The 13,479-nt window shown below is 38.9% G+C and overlaps 3 protein-coding genes across 3 annotated transcripts; 2 read left to right on the top strand and 1 right to left on the bottom strand.

Moving 5' to 3' along the window:
• The first annotated feature begins 1,421 nt into the window (after positions 1–1,421).
• Positions 1,422–2,303, top strand: LOC107468971 (uncharacterized). The gene has a single exon (XM_016088347.1). It carries the CDS (start codon positions 1,422–1,424, stop codon positions 2,301–2,303), a length of 882 nt encoding a protein of 293 aa, XP_015943833.1.
• A 3,639-nt stretch (positions 2,304–5,942) lies between these two features.
• On the top strand, positions 5,943–6,851 carry LOC107468972 (uncharacterized). The gene is made up of 3 exons (XM_016088348.1): positions 5,943–5,987; positions 6,079–6,507; positions 6,609–6,851. Exons 1-3 carry the CDS (start codon positions 5,943–5,945, stop codon positions 6,849–6,851), a joined length of 717 nt encoding a protein of 238 aa, XP_015943834.1.
• Positions 6,852–11,009: 4,158 nt separating this feature from the next.
• Positions 11,010–13,202, bottom strand: LOC107468973 (protein FAR1-RELATED SEQUENCE 5-like). Its single transcript, XM_016088349.1, has one exon. The coding sequence runs from the start codon at positions 13,200–13,202 to the stop codon at positions 11,010–11,012; it is 2,193 nt and encodes a 730-aa protein (XP_015943835.1).
• Between the last annotated feature and the right edge of the window lie 277 nt (positions 13,203–13,479).

Below are 13,479 nucleotides of genomic sequence, written 5' to 3'. Positions count from 1 at the left end.
CGTTCACTCTAAGGCCTATTCACTATAACCGTACACACTGGACCGTGCGCATTGAACCGGAAACCGGCAAACCATAAACAAGATACACGAAGCCGTTCACTAAAAGACCTAGCGATCAAACCGCGAACCCTAAACCGTTAACATTGAACCGGAAACCGCCTCACGATAAACCATAGACACAGAACCATTCATGATAAGACCTACTGACTAACTCGTACACATTGAACCGTACACGTTGAACCGAAAACCGCCAAATGAAAAACCAGAGGCACAAAACCATTCACCATAAGACCTAACGACGAAACCGCGAACCCTAAACCGTACACGTTGAAGCAGAAACCGCCATACAATAAACCATTAGCACGAAACCGTTCACTCTAAGGCCTATTCACTATAACCGTACACATTGGACCGTGCGCATTGAACCGGAAACCGGCAAACCATAAACAAGATACACGAAGTCGTTCACTAAAAGACCTAGCGATCAAACCGCGAACCCTAAACCGTACAAATTGAACTGGAAACTGCCAAACGAAAAACTAGAGGCACAGAACCAATCATGATAAGACCTACCGACGAAACTGCGAACCCTAAACCGTACACATCGAATGGGAAACCGCCAAACAATAAACCGTCGGCACGAAGACCATTCAGTCTGAGATCTAGTAGCTAGACCGGACACATTGAACCGTGCGCATTGAACCAGAAACCGGCATGGACCGTGTGAATTGAACCGAAAACCGACAAACCATAAACAAAATACACGAAGCCGTTCACTAAAAGACCTAGCGATCAAACCGCGAACCCTAAACCGTTAACATTGAACCGGAAACCGCCTCACGATAAACCATAGACACAGAACCATTCATGATAAGACCTACTGACTAACTCGTACACATTGAACCGTACACGTTGAACCGGAAACTGCTAAATGAAAAACCAGAGGCACAGAACCATTCACCATAAGACCTAACGACGAAACCGCGAACCCTAAACCGTACACGTTGAAGCAGAAACCAATGTAGTATACAAAAATTATTACTGCATATGGTAAATAACCTGTTATGATTCACATAATATGGCGAGGTTTACGCAATTAAATTTCAATTTCGACTTAGTAGATAAAGTTATCACATGTTTTTTTTCAAGAAGAAACTATAAACCGCACCTAGTGGTATCAATAAAATCATATACATGTATAGAATGTAATTAAGGCCAATAAATAATATTCCAATTAGGTAGGTGATGGTTAGTCTAGGACTACGAGCAAGAAGATGGTGCAATAAAGTGGAGACCATGCTGCATGACTACAAGAAGGAGGAAATGAGTTGGTGGTCTAAGCATAAAAAACTACAACTACAAACTATATACTTACAAATTCTAACCCATACAACATGGATACTAGAAGGAAGCCCTCAACCATGGCAATCGAATGTTTGGAAATGTTCTATGGAATTGATCGAACTGCATTCAGGATGCTTACGCAAGTCCTTCACCGTGAAGTTAAACAGTCCCTGATGGTCATGGCATTTCTATTGTCACTGGAGACAATGAGACTGAATGGTATTGTGCAAACAACCATAAAAAATGAAGGCTGGTTTATGAACAGTCTTGCCGATGAATGTGTCATCTGTTTGCAATGCCTACTATCTCAGGAGTTCTCTGGGGTTGTGGAAAAGTCCAGAAAACTCGAAACCCTCGGACACGTGCTGAAAATTGATCTCACGTTATACCAGGTTCATAGGATGAGATCGATCCTCCTAACTCTAATTCCCGATACCCTATCAACCATTTGCGCTAGAATTCTAGGCGACATAACGATGGATACGGTGTGGTTGGAGTACCAGAGGACTCCTAAAGAACTACCGGGTTTCAACACACAGGACCAGTGCATATCGGTTGCACCAGAGGCATCGAGTAGACATAACGATGGCCGAGGAATGCATATGCAACAAGGAGGAAGGCAAACTGAGCAAGATAAGGGAAAGCAGAAGTACGTCTGCAAGGAGCTGGATGACGCGGAACGTCCAAAGACACTGACCGTATGCTTCGGTCGAGAGTCCATGCCAACTGCAGAGGGCATTGCTGAGTTTTTCTGCAACATGTTTGGTCATGTGGTTCAAAGGGTGACAGTCATGCCTCGGAGGGACAAAGAATCGGGTGATTTTGCTTTCGTTCTTTTCAACGACGCATCAATCCCCCGCATTATCATGGGGGACAAAAATGTCGTTCATCATACGATACAAGGCATGAAATGTTGGATCAGATGGTGGACAGGAACACATTATCGCTGTGTGAATTAGTCATACAATATACGATAAAGGTTAGTTTCTTTTTTTCAAAATAATCTAGTTCCAACAGAATCTTTACTTGTTAAGGGAGATGAAATATACGTTGTAGGCTCATTTTTAATATCCAAGTTAGATTATCTTTCCATGTTACTTGATTCTGTTGATAGAATCTTGATCAATCCGGTTCCTTATTCGGATGTGGTCATGAAGTTTAAATTGGAAATAACAGACCCTACGACCATTAATTAAGTTAATGTCGTTTGGAGTCCTTCACCATGTACCTCCCAAACACAAGATATTATTATGTACTTGGACTTACTGGAACTAACATAGGAGACATAGCAAGAATGTTTTTACAACTATATTACTTGAAGTTCACCCTTTTTAGTTGGTCATTTTAAATTCGGACTGGTGTATGTGGCAGACAATTTGTGTATAAGTTTTAATTTTATTCGTGGGCCCTAAAGGTGTTGTTAGGAAAAAAAATCTTTTTTAAAACGTCAAGGACTATACACTATGACCAAAAATTCTAAATGACATTTAAGTGGGCCCGTGAGAATGTAGTTGTTTTGGAAATATAGTACGTTTCTTTTTTTTTTCTTGACTTTTTTGAAAACCCAAAATCGGGAGAGTGCTGCAACTTAAAAATAACAAAGTTAAGAAATCAAATAAACCCAGCATTCTTGAGGGAATACAATATTGTGACGATTATTTTGTTATGGCCACAAACAAATCTTAAACAAGAAGAATAGTTAAACCTCTAAAATCATTTTCATGGTAAAACTGATTTTTTAACAGTTAACCGAAATTTTTTTTCATCTTTAATGCTTAACATAATCCATTGTTTTCCCACATACTAATGTTATCATATATGTTACGTGCGTATAGGATCATTTGCATTCAGTAGCATTGTATTTGTATGCTGTAGCAGTCAATATCTAGTCGATACACTACTGATAACCAAACATAGACGCAATAAAATAGAAAGCAACATACGCACCATAAATACAAACCATAGTATATCACAACTGATCACCAAATGTCAAACACATTACATCACATACAAAATAACACATTAAGGATAACATTTTGATTAATTACACTACACAGGAAAGTTTATAGGTCTGCATAAATCTGTTAATTTGACCCCTGGTTGACAGACGATTCAGGAGAGGTCTGGGGTCGCTGTCGCTTACTAGGACCTGCCTCAGCCCCCCACCATGTTGCCTCTTGTTTACACTGTAGTTGAGTTGAAAAAACTTAGGCAGAAAACATGAAAACATGAGAAATTAGACCAGAAAATAATGGTCCATTGTTACTCACCCTGACTGCTGAGTATCGAAATATTGCTGTTGTTGGATCCGGCGGTTATTCCTCAGGAACATCTCGGTCTGGTAGACTCTAAGTTGGGCTTCTTTGTTGAAGTAAGCCCCGCACACCGAAGCTAAGCGTTGAACGATATAGTCAGGCAAAACCTTCGCCGCATACAGTTCATCAACAACACACGGAAGTTCATCTTTCCGGTTAATGTCCCGGACGAGCATGTAGAATACTCCCCAGCCGACATACCTAAGCTCCACACTCAGCAAAGAACTTCGTCTGTACATGCGCCGTATCCTCCCTAAATCAGCTCCTTTTATCCAGAACCTGTTACCTTCTTGCTTGGGTGTGATGTGGAGGCAATTGTCTTGAGTGTCAACCAAATAAAGATCAGTGGTACTGTACCACTTGAAGAGATTCACAATATTAGGTGGGAATTCAACATCATCCTGTGGCGGAACAAGACAAAACCATGGCAACTTAGTTTTCCAAACGTTTTTTAACAGAATCATAACAACAAAAGAAGGCAAAATTGTGGATATACGTACATCTGTTGCAAAGAGCCCAAACACATAGAACTGGTTGTACGATTGTTGAATGTTCCTTAATGCATTAACATACCTAAACCAACATGTAGAAACAACAACGAATAAAACAGAGTGGCCCGAAACCATAAAAGAAGGGAGTAGCCAAACATTTTGTGACTCTTTATTTAATTAATCAATGCATGCATTTATTTCAATATGCTCCATTTTATTCTTTACAGATACGGCTGCAATCAAACGAGATGGCAAAAATTGAAGAAGATGCTTACCGGAATCCAGACTCCATTCTAGATTAATTACTTCAACGATTGCTGTGGTTGAAGGGAGGGAGATGCCAACGAAGTTTTCAGACGAACAATAGTTGATTAATGAACGTAACTTTTTTTCTTATTCAGTTGTTTTGCTATGTGACTATGTTAGTTGAGAATTTATTAATCCTTTTAATGTAAAATTAAACCAAACGTCGAATCAGTGGTAGAGGGTACTTAATATTAGCCAACTCTGTGTTATCCGAAATTTTGGAAAACGTAAAATAAACTTTAATTCATTGATTATCAAAATGTTTTGGAAATGTGTCGTTTATAAATGTGCAAAGATTTTTTTTAGTTTTATGTAGTTAATAATTTTCATTGAAGGATCTAAATATAAACAATAATAGTTATCAAATAGATAGTCACAGGCATTTTAAAAAAGAAAAAAAGATACCCAATAATCAGATTATTTAAAAAATTGAATTTAATTTTAAAAATTTTAAAACGTTTGTTTCGAGTTTCTAGCGGTTTTAATTTAATCTAGCATTAATTTCGATAGGAACAATTGTTGAAGAATTTAATTTTCAAAGGAAATAGTAGTAGTTACGTATAAACCGACTTATTAAATTAATGCGGTTAATAGCAATCAATTAATAATGGATTTTTTCCTAGGATTTCTTTTTTTTTGAAGTTAAATTAAATTTTATTTAGTATTTCGTTGAAAACGAACTTCGAAGGAGAGGGATTTACGGGGAGTTATTGGGATAGAATAGAATATTTGTTGGAGATTATCGAAAACCACAACGTTTAAGTAGCTAAATTACTAACTAAATTTTTTTTGTAAAAACGCCGCGTTTTTAACCCCTCATTTTTTTACTATATATTTTCTTTTGATTCACAAGCGTGTAACATAAGTATCCTTCAGTAATCACTATTCACCTTCCATCTTCCTTAAAAGAAAAAACCCTTAAAGCAACCCCAACATAACACAGAATACACTGCTGAAGGCATCGACTCCAACAGCTTCGTCTCGGAGAATATGTCAAACAAGGTGAAACTCTATCCTAACTCTTCTCCTGATAGTGGTCGGTAGTTTATCAGCATCTGCATGTAGTGTCAATGTACAAAAAAATGTAATCGTAGTAAAATCAAATTATGATGGTTAGGCATTTTTTAAATGATAGGGGGACTGATTTGGGTTTCTGATTTGATCGTCTGAAAAGGATTTTATGCATTTAGGTTTGATTAAGATTGTTCTGTTAAAGATTCAATAGATCACGACAGTAAACGATTACAACAAAATATAGTTGCACTGTGAGTGGAAAAATTGAACCACTTAGTTTCCAATTTCAAAAACATGCATGTGTGTTGATTTTAAATCAGAAGCTTCGACTGTATGGGTTTTTTTAAATGAACTCTGACCTTGTTCCTTTTTGAACTTGGCAACTGTGTGACACTTGCCATAGACGACGACTTCGAAGGACAAGGGTAAGAGAGTCCAAGAGATTGATAACGGTACGACACAAAGCTACAAGATGAGGTTTCTGAAGCCAATAATAAGGCCTTCAATGTTCAAACTGGTAACTAACATCCGTTTCCTTAACACCTCTTAATTTTAGAGTTTTTGCAATGCTATCGATGTTTTGACAGAACTTCACCAATTTGTAACAGTCATTACCTATAACTCCCGATGAGCTACCAAACCGTACCCCCTACCTGGACCTGGTTGTGCCTGACGGAAGGAATAACCCCTGTCGGTGCTTCTGGACGCAGCTCCAAAGTGGCAAAATTGCATTGACTCGAGGCTGGGAGGAGTTCTATCAGATGTACAAAATCAATCTGGACTCCATGCTATATTTCACACACAAAGGAAATTCCACTTTCCAAGTCAAGATTTTTGATTTTGGTGGCATTGAGAACTCATACCAACTCCGTGATCCTGAAGAACCACCATATATAAGGACTGGTAATTATGAAATTACAAAGTGTATCAACATACCTCCTTCAGCCAGTGCTAGAGTGGTTGCCGCAAAGGTCAAAAGCAAGTGGCCTTTCTTTGTGATGGACCTAACTGCTCGCATGATGTCGTCGCGATTATTGGTAAGCGTTAAGTTGTTAAGACATTTTGGTTGAAATATTGTTTTACTGAAGTAAGCATTAAAGTAGATAATACTAACTGAAATTTCTTGTGTTATAATCAGTCGAATGTCCCCCATCTCAGTCACTTCACTGGTCAGAGACACCCTCTCATCCTCACACATGGCCACATACAGGTCGAAGCTACATATACAAGGTACAGTGGAAAAAGGGATGGTAGCTTTGGCGTTATTTCTGGAGGATGGGAGAACTTTGCTTCATTGTGCAACTTCAAGCCAGGTGGCGTGGGTGTCTTCGAGGTGATATCAACGGAGCCAGTGACGATCATCAAGGTTCGATGCAGATAGGATGCATAAGGATGAGTGACTGAAGGCGCTTAGCCCCTGTGTTTGACCTCATTGTCAAAATATATCATGCTAAGACTTTTCCATTAGGTTTAGAAAGTATTATATGTGTCTTGTTTGTTGAACAGTTATAATGACTTTTTTTTTGTGTTATGAAATTGAAATCAACCTTTGGTATTAACTAAAACAGCATCGCGTTTGCAAATATTGTATGTTTGTGCTCGTTTTTTAATTGACTTTTCCATTCTAACTTGGTTGGACAAAACTTAGTTTCTCATTAAAAATGGCAGAGTTGCCTTTTTTTTTTTGAAGAGTAGCCAGAATAAATTGATTACTTTGTTGGGCTTTCAAGAAAAATTATAAAAAATGTGGCCCAATAGGTGAGGAAGACAACAACTCCTCAAATTTTTGTAGGTCAAATTCTCTTTATATGTTGGGTTTACAATTGACACTTAAAAGGGGTTTTTTTTTATCGACCAAAAAAAATAGGGGGTTTTTTTAAAAAAATTGGTTTGGTTTGACATTAAAATGTAAAAGATAAAAATGTTTATCCAGAAAGATGATAACACCGGTAATGTTTGAATGAAGCCGTATGTAACCAGTTTTTTTTTTAATCTTGCTTTAATGTTGATAAACACCGGTGGACTTGTTTAAGGTAGTTGGGCTAATGGGTGGTGTGGGCTTATTCACTTTGCAGTGGGGATCATGTGGTTTCATTTTTGCAGGTCCAGAGCATAGATAAGAAGAGGTGGATCTGGAAGAGAAGAACGAGAACCACAAATTGTCGATCCTAATGAGATAAGACTTTATCCACATCCAAGATCACACTATCCAACACCAAGCGAGGGTTCTACAAATGGGCAGATTGTCTTCAACCCCATCAACGCTCGTTCGGTTGAGGTTTTCCCTAATTCCACAAATCGTCACAATTAGCGGTAGTATCATGGATGCCCTGTATCGTCTCACAGGATGGGTTGTTTCTCGCTAAATCAAAGTGGCTATTTCGTCGATACGATGGTAAGTTCTTCTCGGTTTATGGACTAATTTGTGAAGTCATTATATTAGGTTGTGTATTTGGAGATGATTTTGTTGGAACATGGTTGTTAATGTATATAATTGATTTGATGAATGACTTATTGAGTATTTTATACCTGATGTGTCTGTCTGGGATTTCAGATTGTGTTCGGGAAGTAGTGTTCTTTCCAAGTGTTGCTGGGTGGACTTTTGTGATCCAAGATGCACGTTGGTCGATGAAATTGACAGCCTTGGGGTTGCCATCGCCGTTCGGATGCTGGAAACTGCAGTCACATGTGAAGCCACTCAATAACCGAACCCAAAGCAGCCAACAAATCTGACTATGAAGGTAAGACAATGGCGTGATGGTTGTAATGTGAATAAAATTTTAAGGGTTACTTGGTTAGGCTCTTTTAACACAATATTGTCGGAGATACCAGCGGGTGACGGGAAAAAGTTTTGACTGAGAAAAAATATAGATGCTCGTGTCTGTTTGAATGAAAGTTGGTATGGAGTTGTTGGTTTCTTAGCGCTAAGGCATGGGTATTTTGTTGTTTTTTTGTACACTGGTAAATCCATGATGAATTCCTTATGACACTACTGAGTGAATAGATGATTGAATTTTCGAGGTTGATCAGTTTCCATCACGAGCACCGGATGTGGGAAATGATTTTCCGTATCACTTCCTGCTGGTCGTTATGAAAACATTTCAAACTTGACTAGTCAAACTTTGCATCACTCAAAGTGGATCACAATTAATTCGTATACGGATTTAGCATGTACTTGAAAACCACAAAATATCCATGCTTTAGTCTTAAGAACTCAGGAAGTGCATACCAACCTTCATTTAACCAAACACTATCATCTACATTCCTCCGTCTGACTTTCATTCCGTCACCAGTTGGTAGCTCCGACAAAATTGGAGTTGATACTCCTTCCCACTTAGCCGAACAAGGAACGTCTTCTGTAGTCGGCTTGACACACTAAATTAAAGTTCGACAACATGTCATCGGCTACAGACCTCGATAATACTGCCTTGGGTTTTGTCTTGAGTAATTCATAATTTTCATACGTAGCGGAACTCCGTCTATGTTTCACGAACAGTTGTACTTACGACCGCGGTACCTTTTCCACATACTTATGCACGGAAGAAAAAAGCAAAATATTAACTAACCATATCTCATCTCAATGCACGACGAGGATGCGCGAAGGGAACAGATGACGTTGCTTCTCCCCCAAGAGTTCAGGAAGATGGTGAAAATGAGAAGTACCATTCCCAAACCAACTTAGGCACTTGTGCTGTGGCACCGATTCATTTTCCCACGGAAGAAATCCGTCTAGAGGTAAAAAAAAATGCTTCTTGTTGTAATTTAGAGTACAAGTGTCTCGGATGGTGTTTGGGCGCATGCAGTAGAGCTATTAAAATAATCTGATTAATGTATGGTTGGTCCATGTGATGTATTTCTTTGAATTTATATACTTATATTTAACATAGGCTGTTGTTGTGTATGTAGGTGGAACACTGGGAAAGGAAATTGATGAAGAACCTAGAACCCAAAGGCTAAAGGGTAACTAGCAGTTTCGTGGATCCTTTTTTTTAGGTTTACTGAATTAATTGATTTTTTTGATTCATCTAATGTGTATAGTTGTCGTGATGAGTTTTCTTAATATCAGGTCATAATAGTAAACAATGTTACGGATGCTGGATGACTACATTCTAGAAATATTCAAGCTCTCAATGCCAGGAAGGAAAACCCTGCCTGTCAAAGTAAATTCATGCCGTAGTCAAGTAGCTGAGAACATAGAAAGATTCGTTATTGTACAACTTAAAGGAAATGTCCGCAGTGTTTCAAACATTTATTGTTTTTAGTGTTAAATTCAGTCAGTATGTAAGACTCTAACAACCTCAAAATGTTATTGAACCTAACAATCGAAACTATGATATGAGCCAACAAAAATGTGTTTCTGTTTACGAATTATCTGCTTCATATATCTATATATATTTCAAACTGCTTTCATACGCAGTGTGCCATTTTCCCTTAAATAAAATTTTCAATGAATACAGGAAATCCATAATAACAAAGTAGATTCACAACCTCAACGTTACAAAATAAATTAAAATTGAACATCATTATCACCAAAATTGACATGTTCATACTTAACGTAAATAACTACAACTAAAAACTCCTCAATACCAAGCAGTGACTAATACATTGCGGTCAGTAAATCAGGATAGATCATGCTTTTAGAACCAATTATACTTGCATTACACTAAATTCAGAAGACTAATTCCTTGAAATGGTCAAAGTGTCCTGTGCATCGACGCGAACAATGCCATGTACGATCCTTGTTTGTTGCCACAAGGTAGTGACGATGTTAACGGATCTCGGACATCGATCTGCACATGTCGTGTGTCACATTTATCATCAACGACATCATTAACGCATTCATAGTTACTTGAATGAATGTCTCTTATCCTGCTGTGACTCCTTCACCTGCTGATAACATCATAATCCCCAATCAAAAACTATAATCATGCATAAAACCATAATGGTCATTCATCGCAAAGTGGTTAAGAGGAGTTTAACGCATCACACCTGTGTTAACGAGTAGAGATTTTTATTGAAAACACCATTCGTGGACGCGATGTCAATGGATTCGCTGCTTTCATGGAGGCTCCGCTGTTTTATAAATTTTTTTTAGACAAGAAGTCCGAGATCATCATTAATTTACCCAGTTCATGACACAGAAATTAGATGTTTATATTCAAAAAAATTACCTCAACAAAAGTGTTGTCTTTACCCTTCCGGTTCCTCATACCCGTCGCCGTAAACTTCCTTGTTCCACCCTTTTTAAAAGGCTGCCCAAACAGAGGAACATTCACATAGTTTAATGGTTTTTAAAGGGACACACACCGAAAAAGATATTCACAGCAGGAGCCTAATTAGAATAAACAAATCGTACCTTAGTCTTAGGTCCTGAGTGGTGTTCGAACTTAGCTGAGATTGACCTCGAACAATTAGCAAACCCACTTAATTGAGAACGACCTTGAAGAATTAGCAAACCTTTCTGGACTAAAACCTGAGTCCTTGGCTGATGCATTGTCGTATGATCGATCGCGAGGGTTACCTTCCACACTATGCTGCATCAGATCTGGACAGCGCTTGTAGTAATGACCGTACTTGTGGCAATTAGAGTATGCTCTCTTCTTCCTCCAGAAGACCTCTTGGAAGGGGATCCTTTGCTTTTGACAACGAATGGATCGTTGATGCCTTCCACGTTAACATTAGGAGTTGACTTGCCTTGTTTGCGTGACTGCAGGCGGATAACTAAATTGACAAGTTCAGACTGGACTTCATCAAAGTCTGCAAGATCCTTGCAAGCAATATCACACAGCTTGTTACAATTCGATGCCAACGCTCCAACTCGAAACTTTAAGACCCTTTCGATGTCATCATTCACAGGCATATTTGTGCTAATAAATTCGTTATTTGCATTCTTTGTCCACCTTTTGTATATCAACGAATCTGGAAACTCAAGTATGTTTTCGAACTTCATGGCATAGAAGATATGACTACAGGGAATACCACGTGATTCAAACAGCTTGCACGAGCACGAGAACAGATTCTTACTTCTATCGACTTCCACCCGGCGATCTTTGGCCGGGTCTCCCAGAGCAGTCACACTGAACTCTACCTTGTCCAAGGTTGTGCTTAGTACCGTTATATTCAAAGCCCCTGCCCTCTGAATCTCATTACGAATTTCCTTGAAAATGTTTCGCGTGAAATAACATGATGCAGATCTTTCATATGCCTCTAATGAGGTAATCATCACTAGCTCTGAGCACTGAGACTTAAAGTCAGCTATTAATTTGTTGTTTCTATACTCCTTTAAGGCCCTATCCAGGTTATGCATGAAGTCAATGAGGGTGTTCTTGCGATTAACATAAAATCTGATGAGAGAATTTATACCTTCACACTGTGATGTCGTCCTTATGTAACCAAAAAACTTATCCCAGAGGAAACAATGGGACCACATCTCACGAGTTTCGTACATCTTCTCCATCCAGGTACTGCCAACAAGGTTGTGCTTATCCAAAATGGCTGTCCATCTCCGATCAAAGTCTCTCTGGTCGTTGTTGTCGTATATAAGACCCTTAAAATCGCGCAGGAAATTAGGATTCTTTATATTTTCACATGCATTTCTCTGCAGATGCCAGCCGCATAACCGATGGGTCGCATCAGGCAGAACATTCTTGATTGCATCTCGCATGGCAAGGTCTCCGTCAGTTATTACTGCTTTTGGACTTTTCCCACCCATCGCTTCAACAAAGGTTTCCAACAACCACTTATACGTCTCTGTGGTTTCGTCGGATAGTAGGCCGGAGCCGAAGATAACAGTCTGCCCGTGATGATTGCATCCAGAGAAAATGACCAAAGGCTTGTTGTATTTATTCTTCTTGTAGGTTGAATCAAAGGCAACAATATCTCCAAAGCAGTGATAGTCGATAATTGACTGCCCATCTGCCAAAAAAATATGCTCCAGCCTTTCATCACTAGTGAACGTATACTTTCCAAAGAACAATGGATCGTTATTTGACTTGCCAATCAAATAGTTTATTGCCGCATTGGCATCCCCGTTTTTAACTTTTGCCCGACGATAGCGATCGATGTGGTTGTACAAATCTTTCCGTGTAAAGCCAGCATGACGATATCCACCCTTCTGGAATGCAATATACCTCATAATATGGCAGCTCTTGACACCAAAATTATGAAGATTTTTCACTTGGACTCTATCAGTCACAGTGAGACGACGATTGGCCGGTACCAGATGCGCAAATTGGGGTGGCGTCAGATCGTGGTTGTGAGATTCCACAAAACATGATACCTTCCATCTACCGCAGCCATAGTCAAGCTTTATCCTAAGCCGAGCTGGACACTTGGTTCGCGTTAGTGACCTTGCCTCCCTTGATCTATCATCCATATCAAGATACCTCATATTTCTCCAGCCCTCTTTGTTGCAAACAAGTTGCCTGCTAATGATTCTACCTTGATTATCCCTAACCACGCCGTGCTTCCTCATTACAAATCCATGCCAACAAGAATAAGCGTTATAAAATTGGCAAGCCTCATCCTCCGTCCTAAACTCCAGGTTCCAAATATCCTCTACCATTAAATTCGCTATTCTTTTTACACCACAAACTTCTTCACTCTTGCTAGTGGAATCCAGAGAATCCACATCGTCGTCATCAGCATCATCTTCTGCATTCGGTTGATAATCGAAATCAACACCCAAATCATTATCAGAATCATTATTAACATCATCCTCCTTTATGGACATAATTTAACCCCTACCATAATTTTACCCAAAAATGTCAATTAGCAGAGCCAATGGCAGCAACGATGGAAAGCTAAACTAAGCTGCATGTAAAATTAAATGAACCAAATCCAATTAAACTAACCCAATTGTTTTGGACCCCAGTATTAGGTTTTAATTTCAATTCCCCAACACCGTAAACAGAGAACCGTTGAAAAGGCATATACTATCATCAAAATTAAACTAATCTGGATTAACAAAAAAACTTAATCGGACATACCTTGATGAGAACCAGAGGTTG

Source organism: Arachis duranensis, chromosome 10 (genome assembly GCF_000817695.3).
Source record: "Arachis duranensis cultivar V14167 chromosome 10, aradu.V14167.gnm2.J7QH, whole genome shotgun sequence".
In the NCBI taxonomy this organism is placed as follows: Eukaryota; Viridiplantae; Streptophyta; class Magnoliopsida; order Fabales; family Fabaceae; genus Arachis; species Arachis duranensis.
This window is presented reverse-complemented; position numbering and strand designations above follow the sequence as displayed.

What these genes read in the sequence shown, in the direction of transcription:
- LOC107468971 (XM_016088347.1), top strand. Translation starts at nt 1,422, where the DNA reads ATGGCAATCGAATGTTTGGAAATGTTCTATGGAATTGATCGAACTGCA.
- LOC107468972 (XM_016088348.1), top strand. Translation starts at nt 5,943, where the DNA reads ATGAGGTTTCTGAAGCCAATAATAAGGCCTTCAATGTTCAAACTG. An exon ending in GGCCTTCAATGTTCAAACTG is followed by an intron (nt 5,988 to 6,078) that starts GTAACTAACATC and finishes AATTTGTAACAG; the next exon opens with TCATTACCTATAACTCCCGA. An exon ending in TGATGTCGTCGCGATTATTG is followed by an intron (nt 6,508 to 6,608) that starts GTAAGCGTTAAG and finishes TGTTATAATCAG; the next exon opens with TCGAATGTCCCCCATCTCAG.
- LOC107468973 (XM_016088349.1), bottom strand. Translation starts at nt 13,202, where the DNA reads ATGTCCATAAAGGAGGATGATGTTAATAATGATTCTGATAATGATTTG.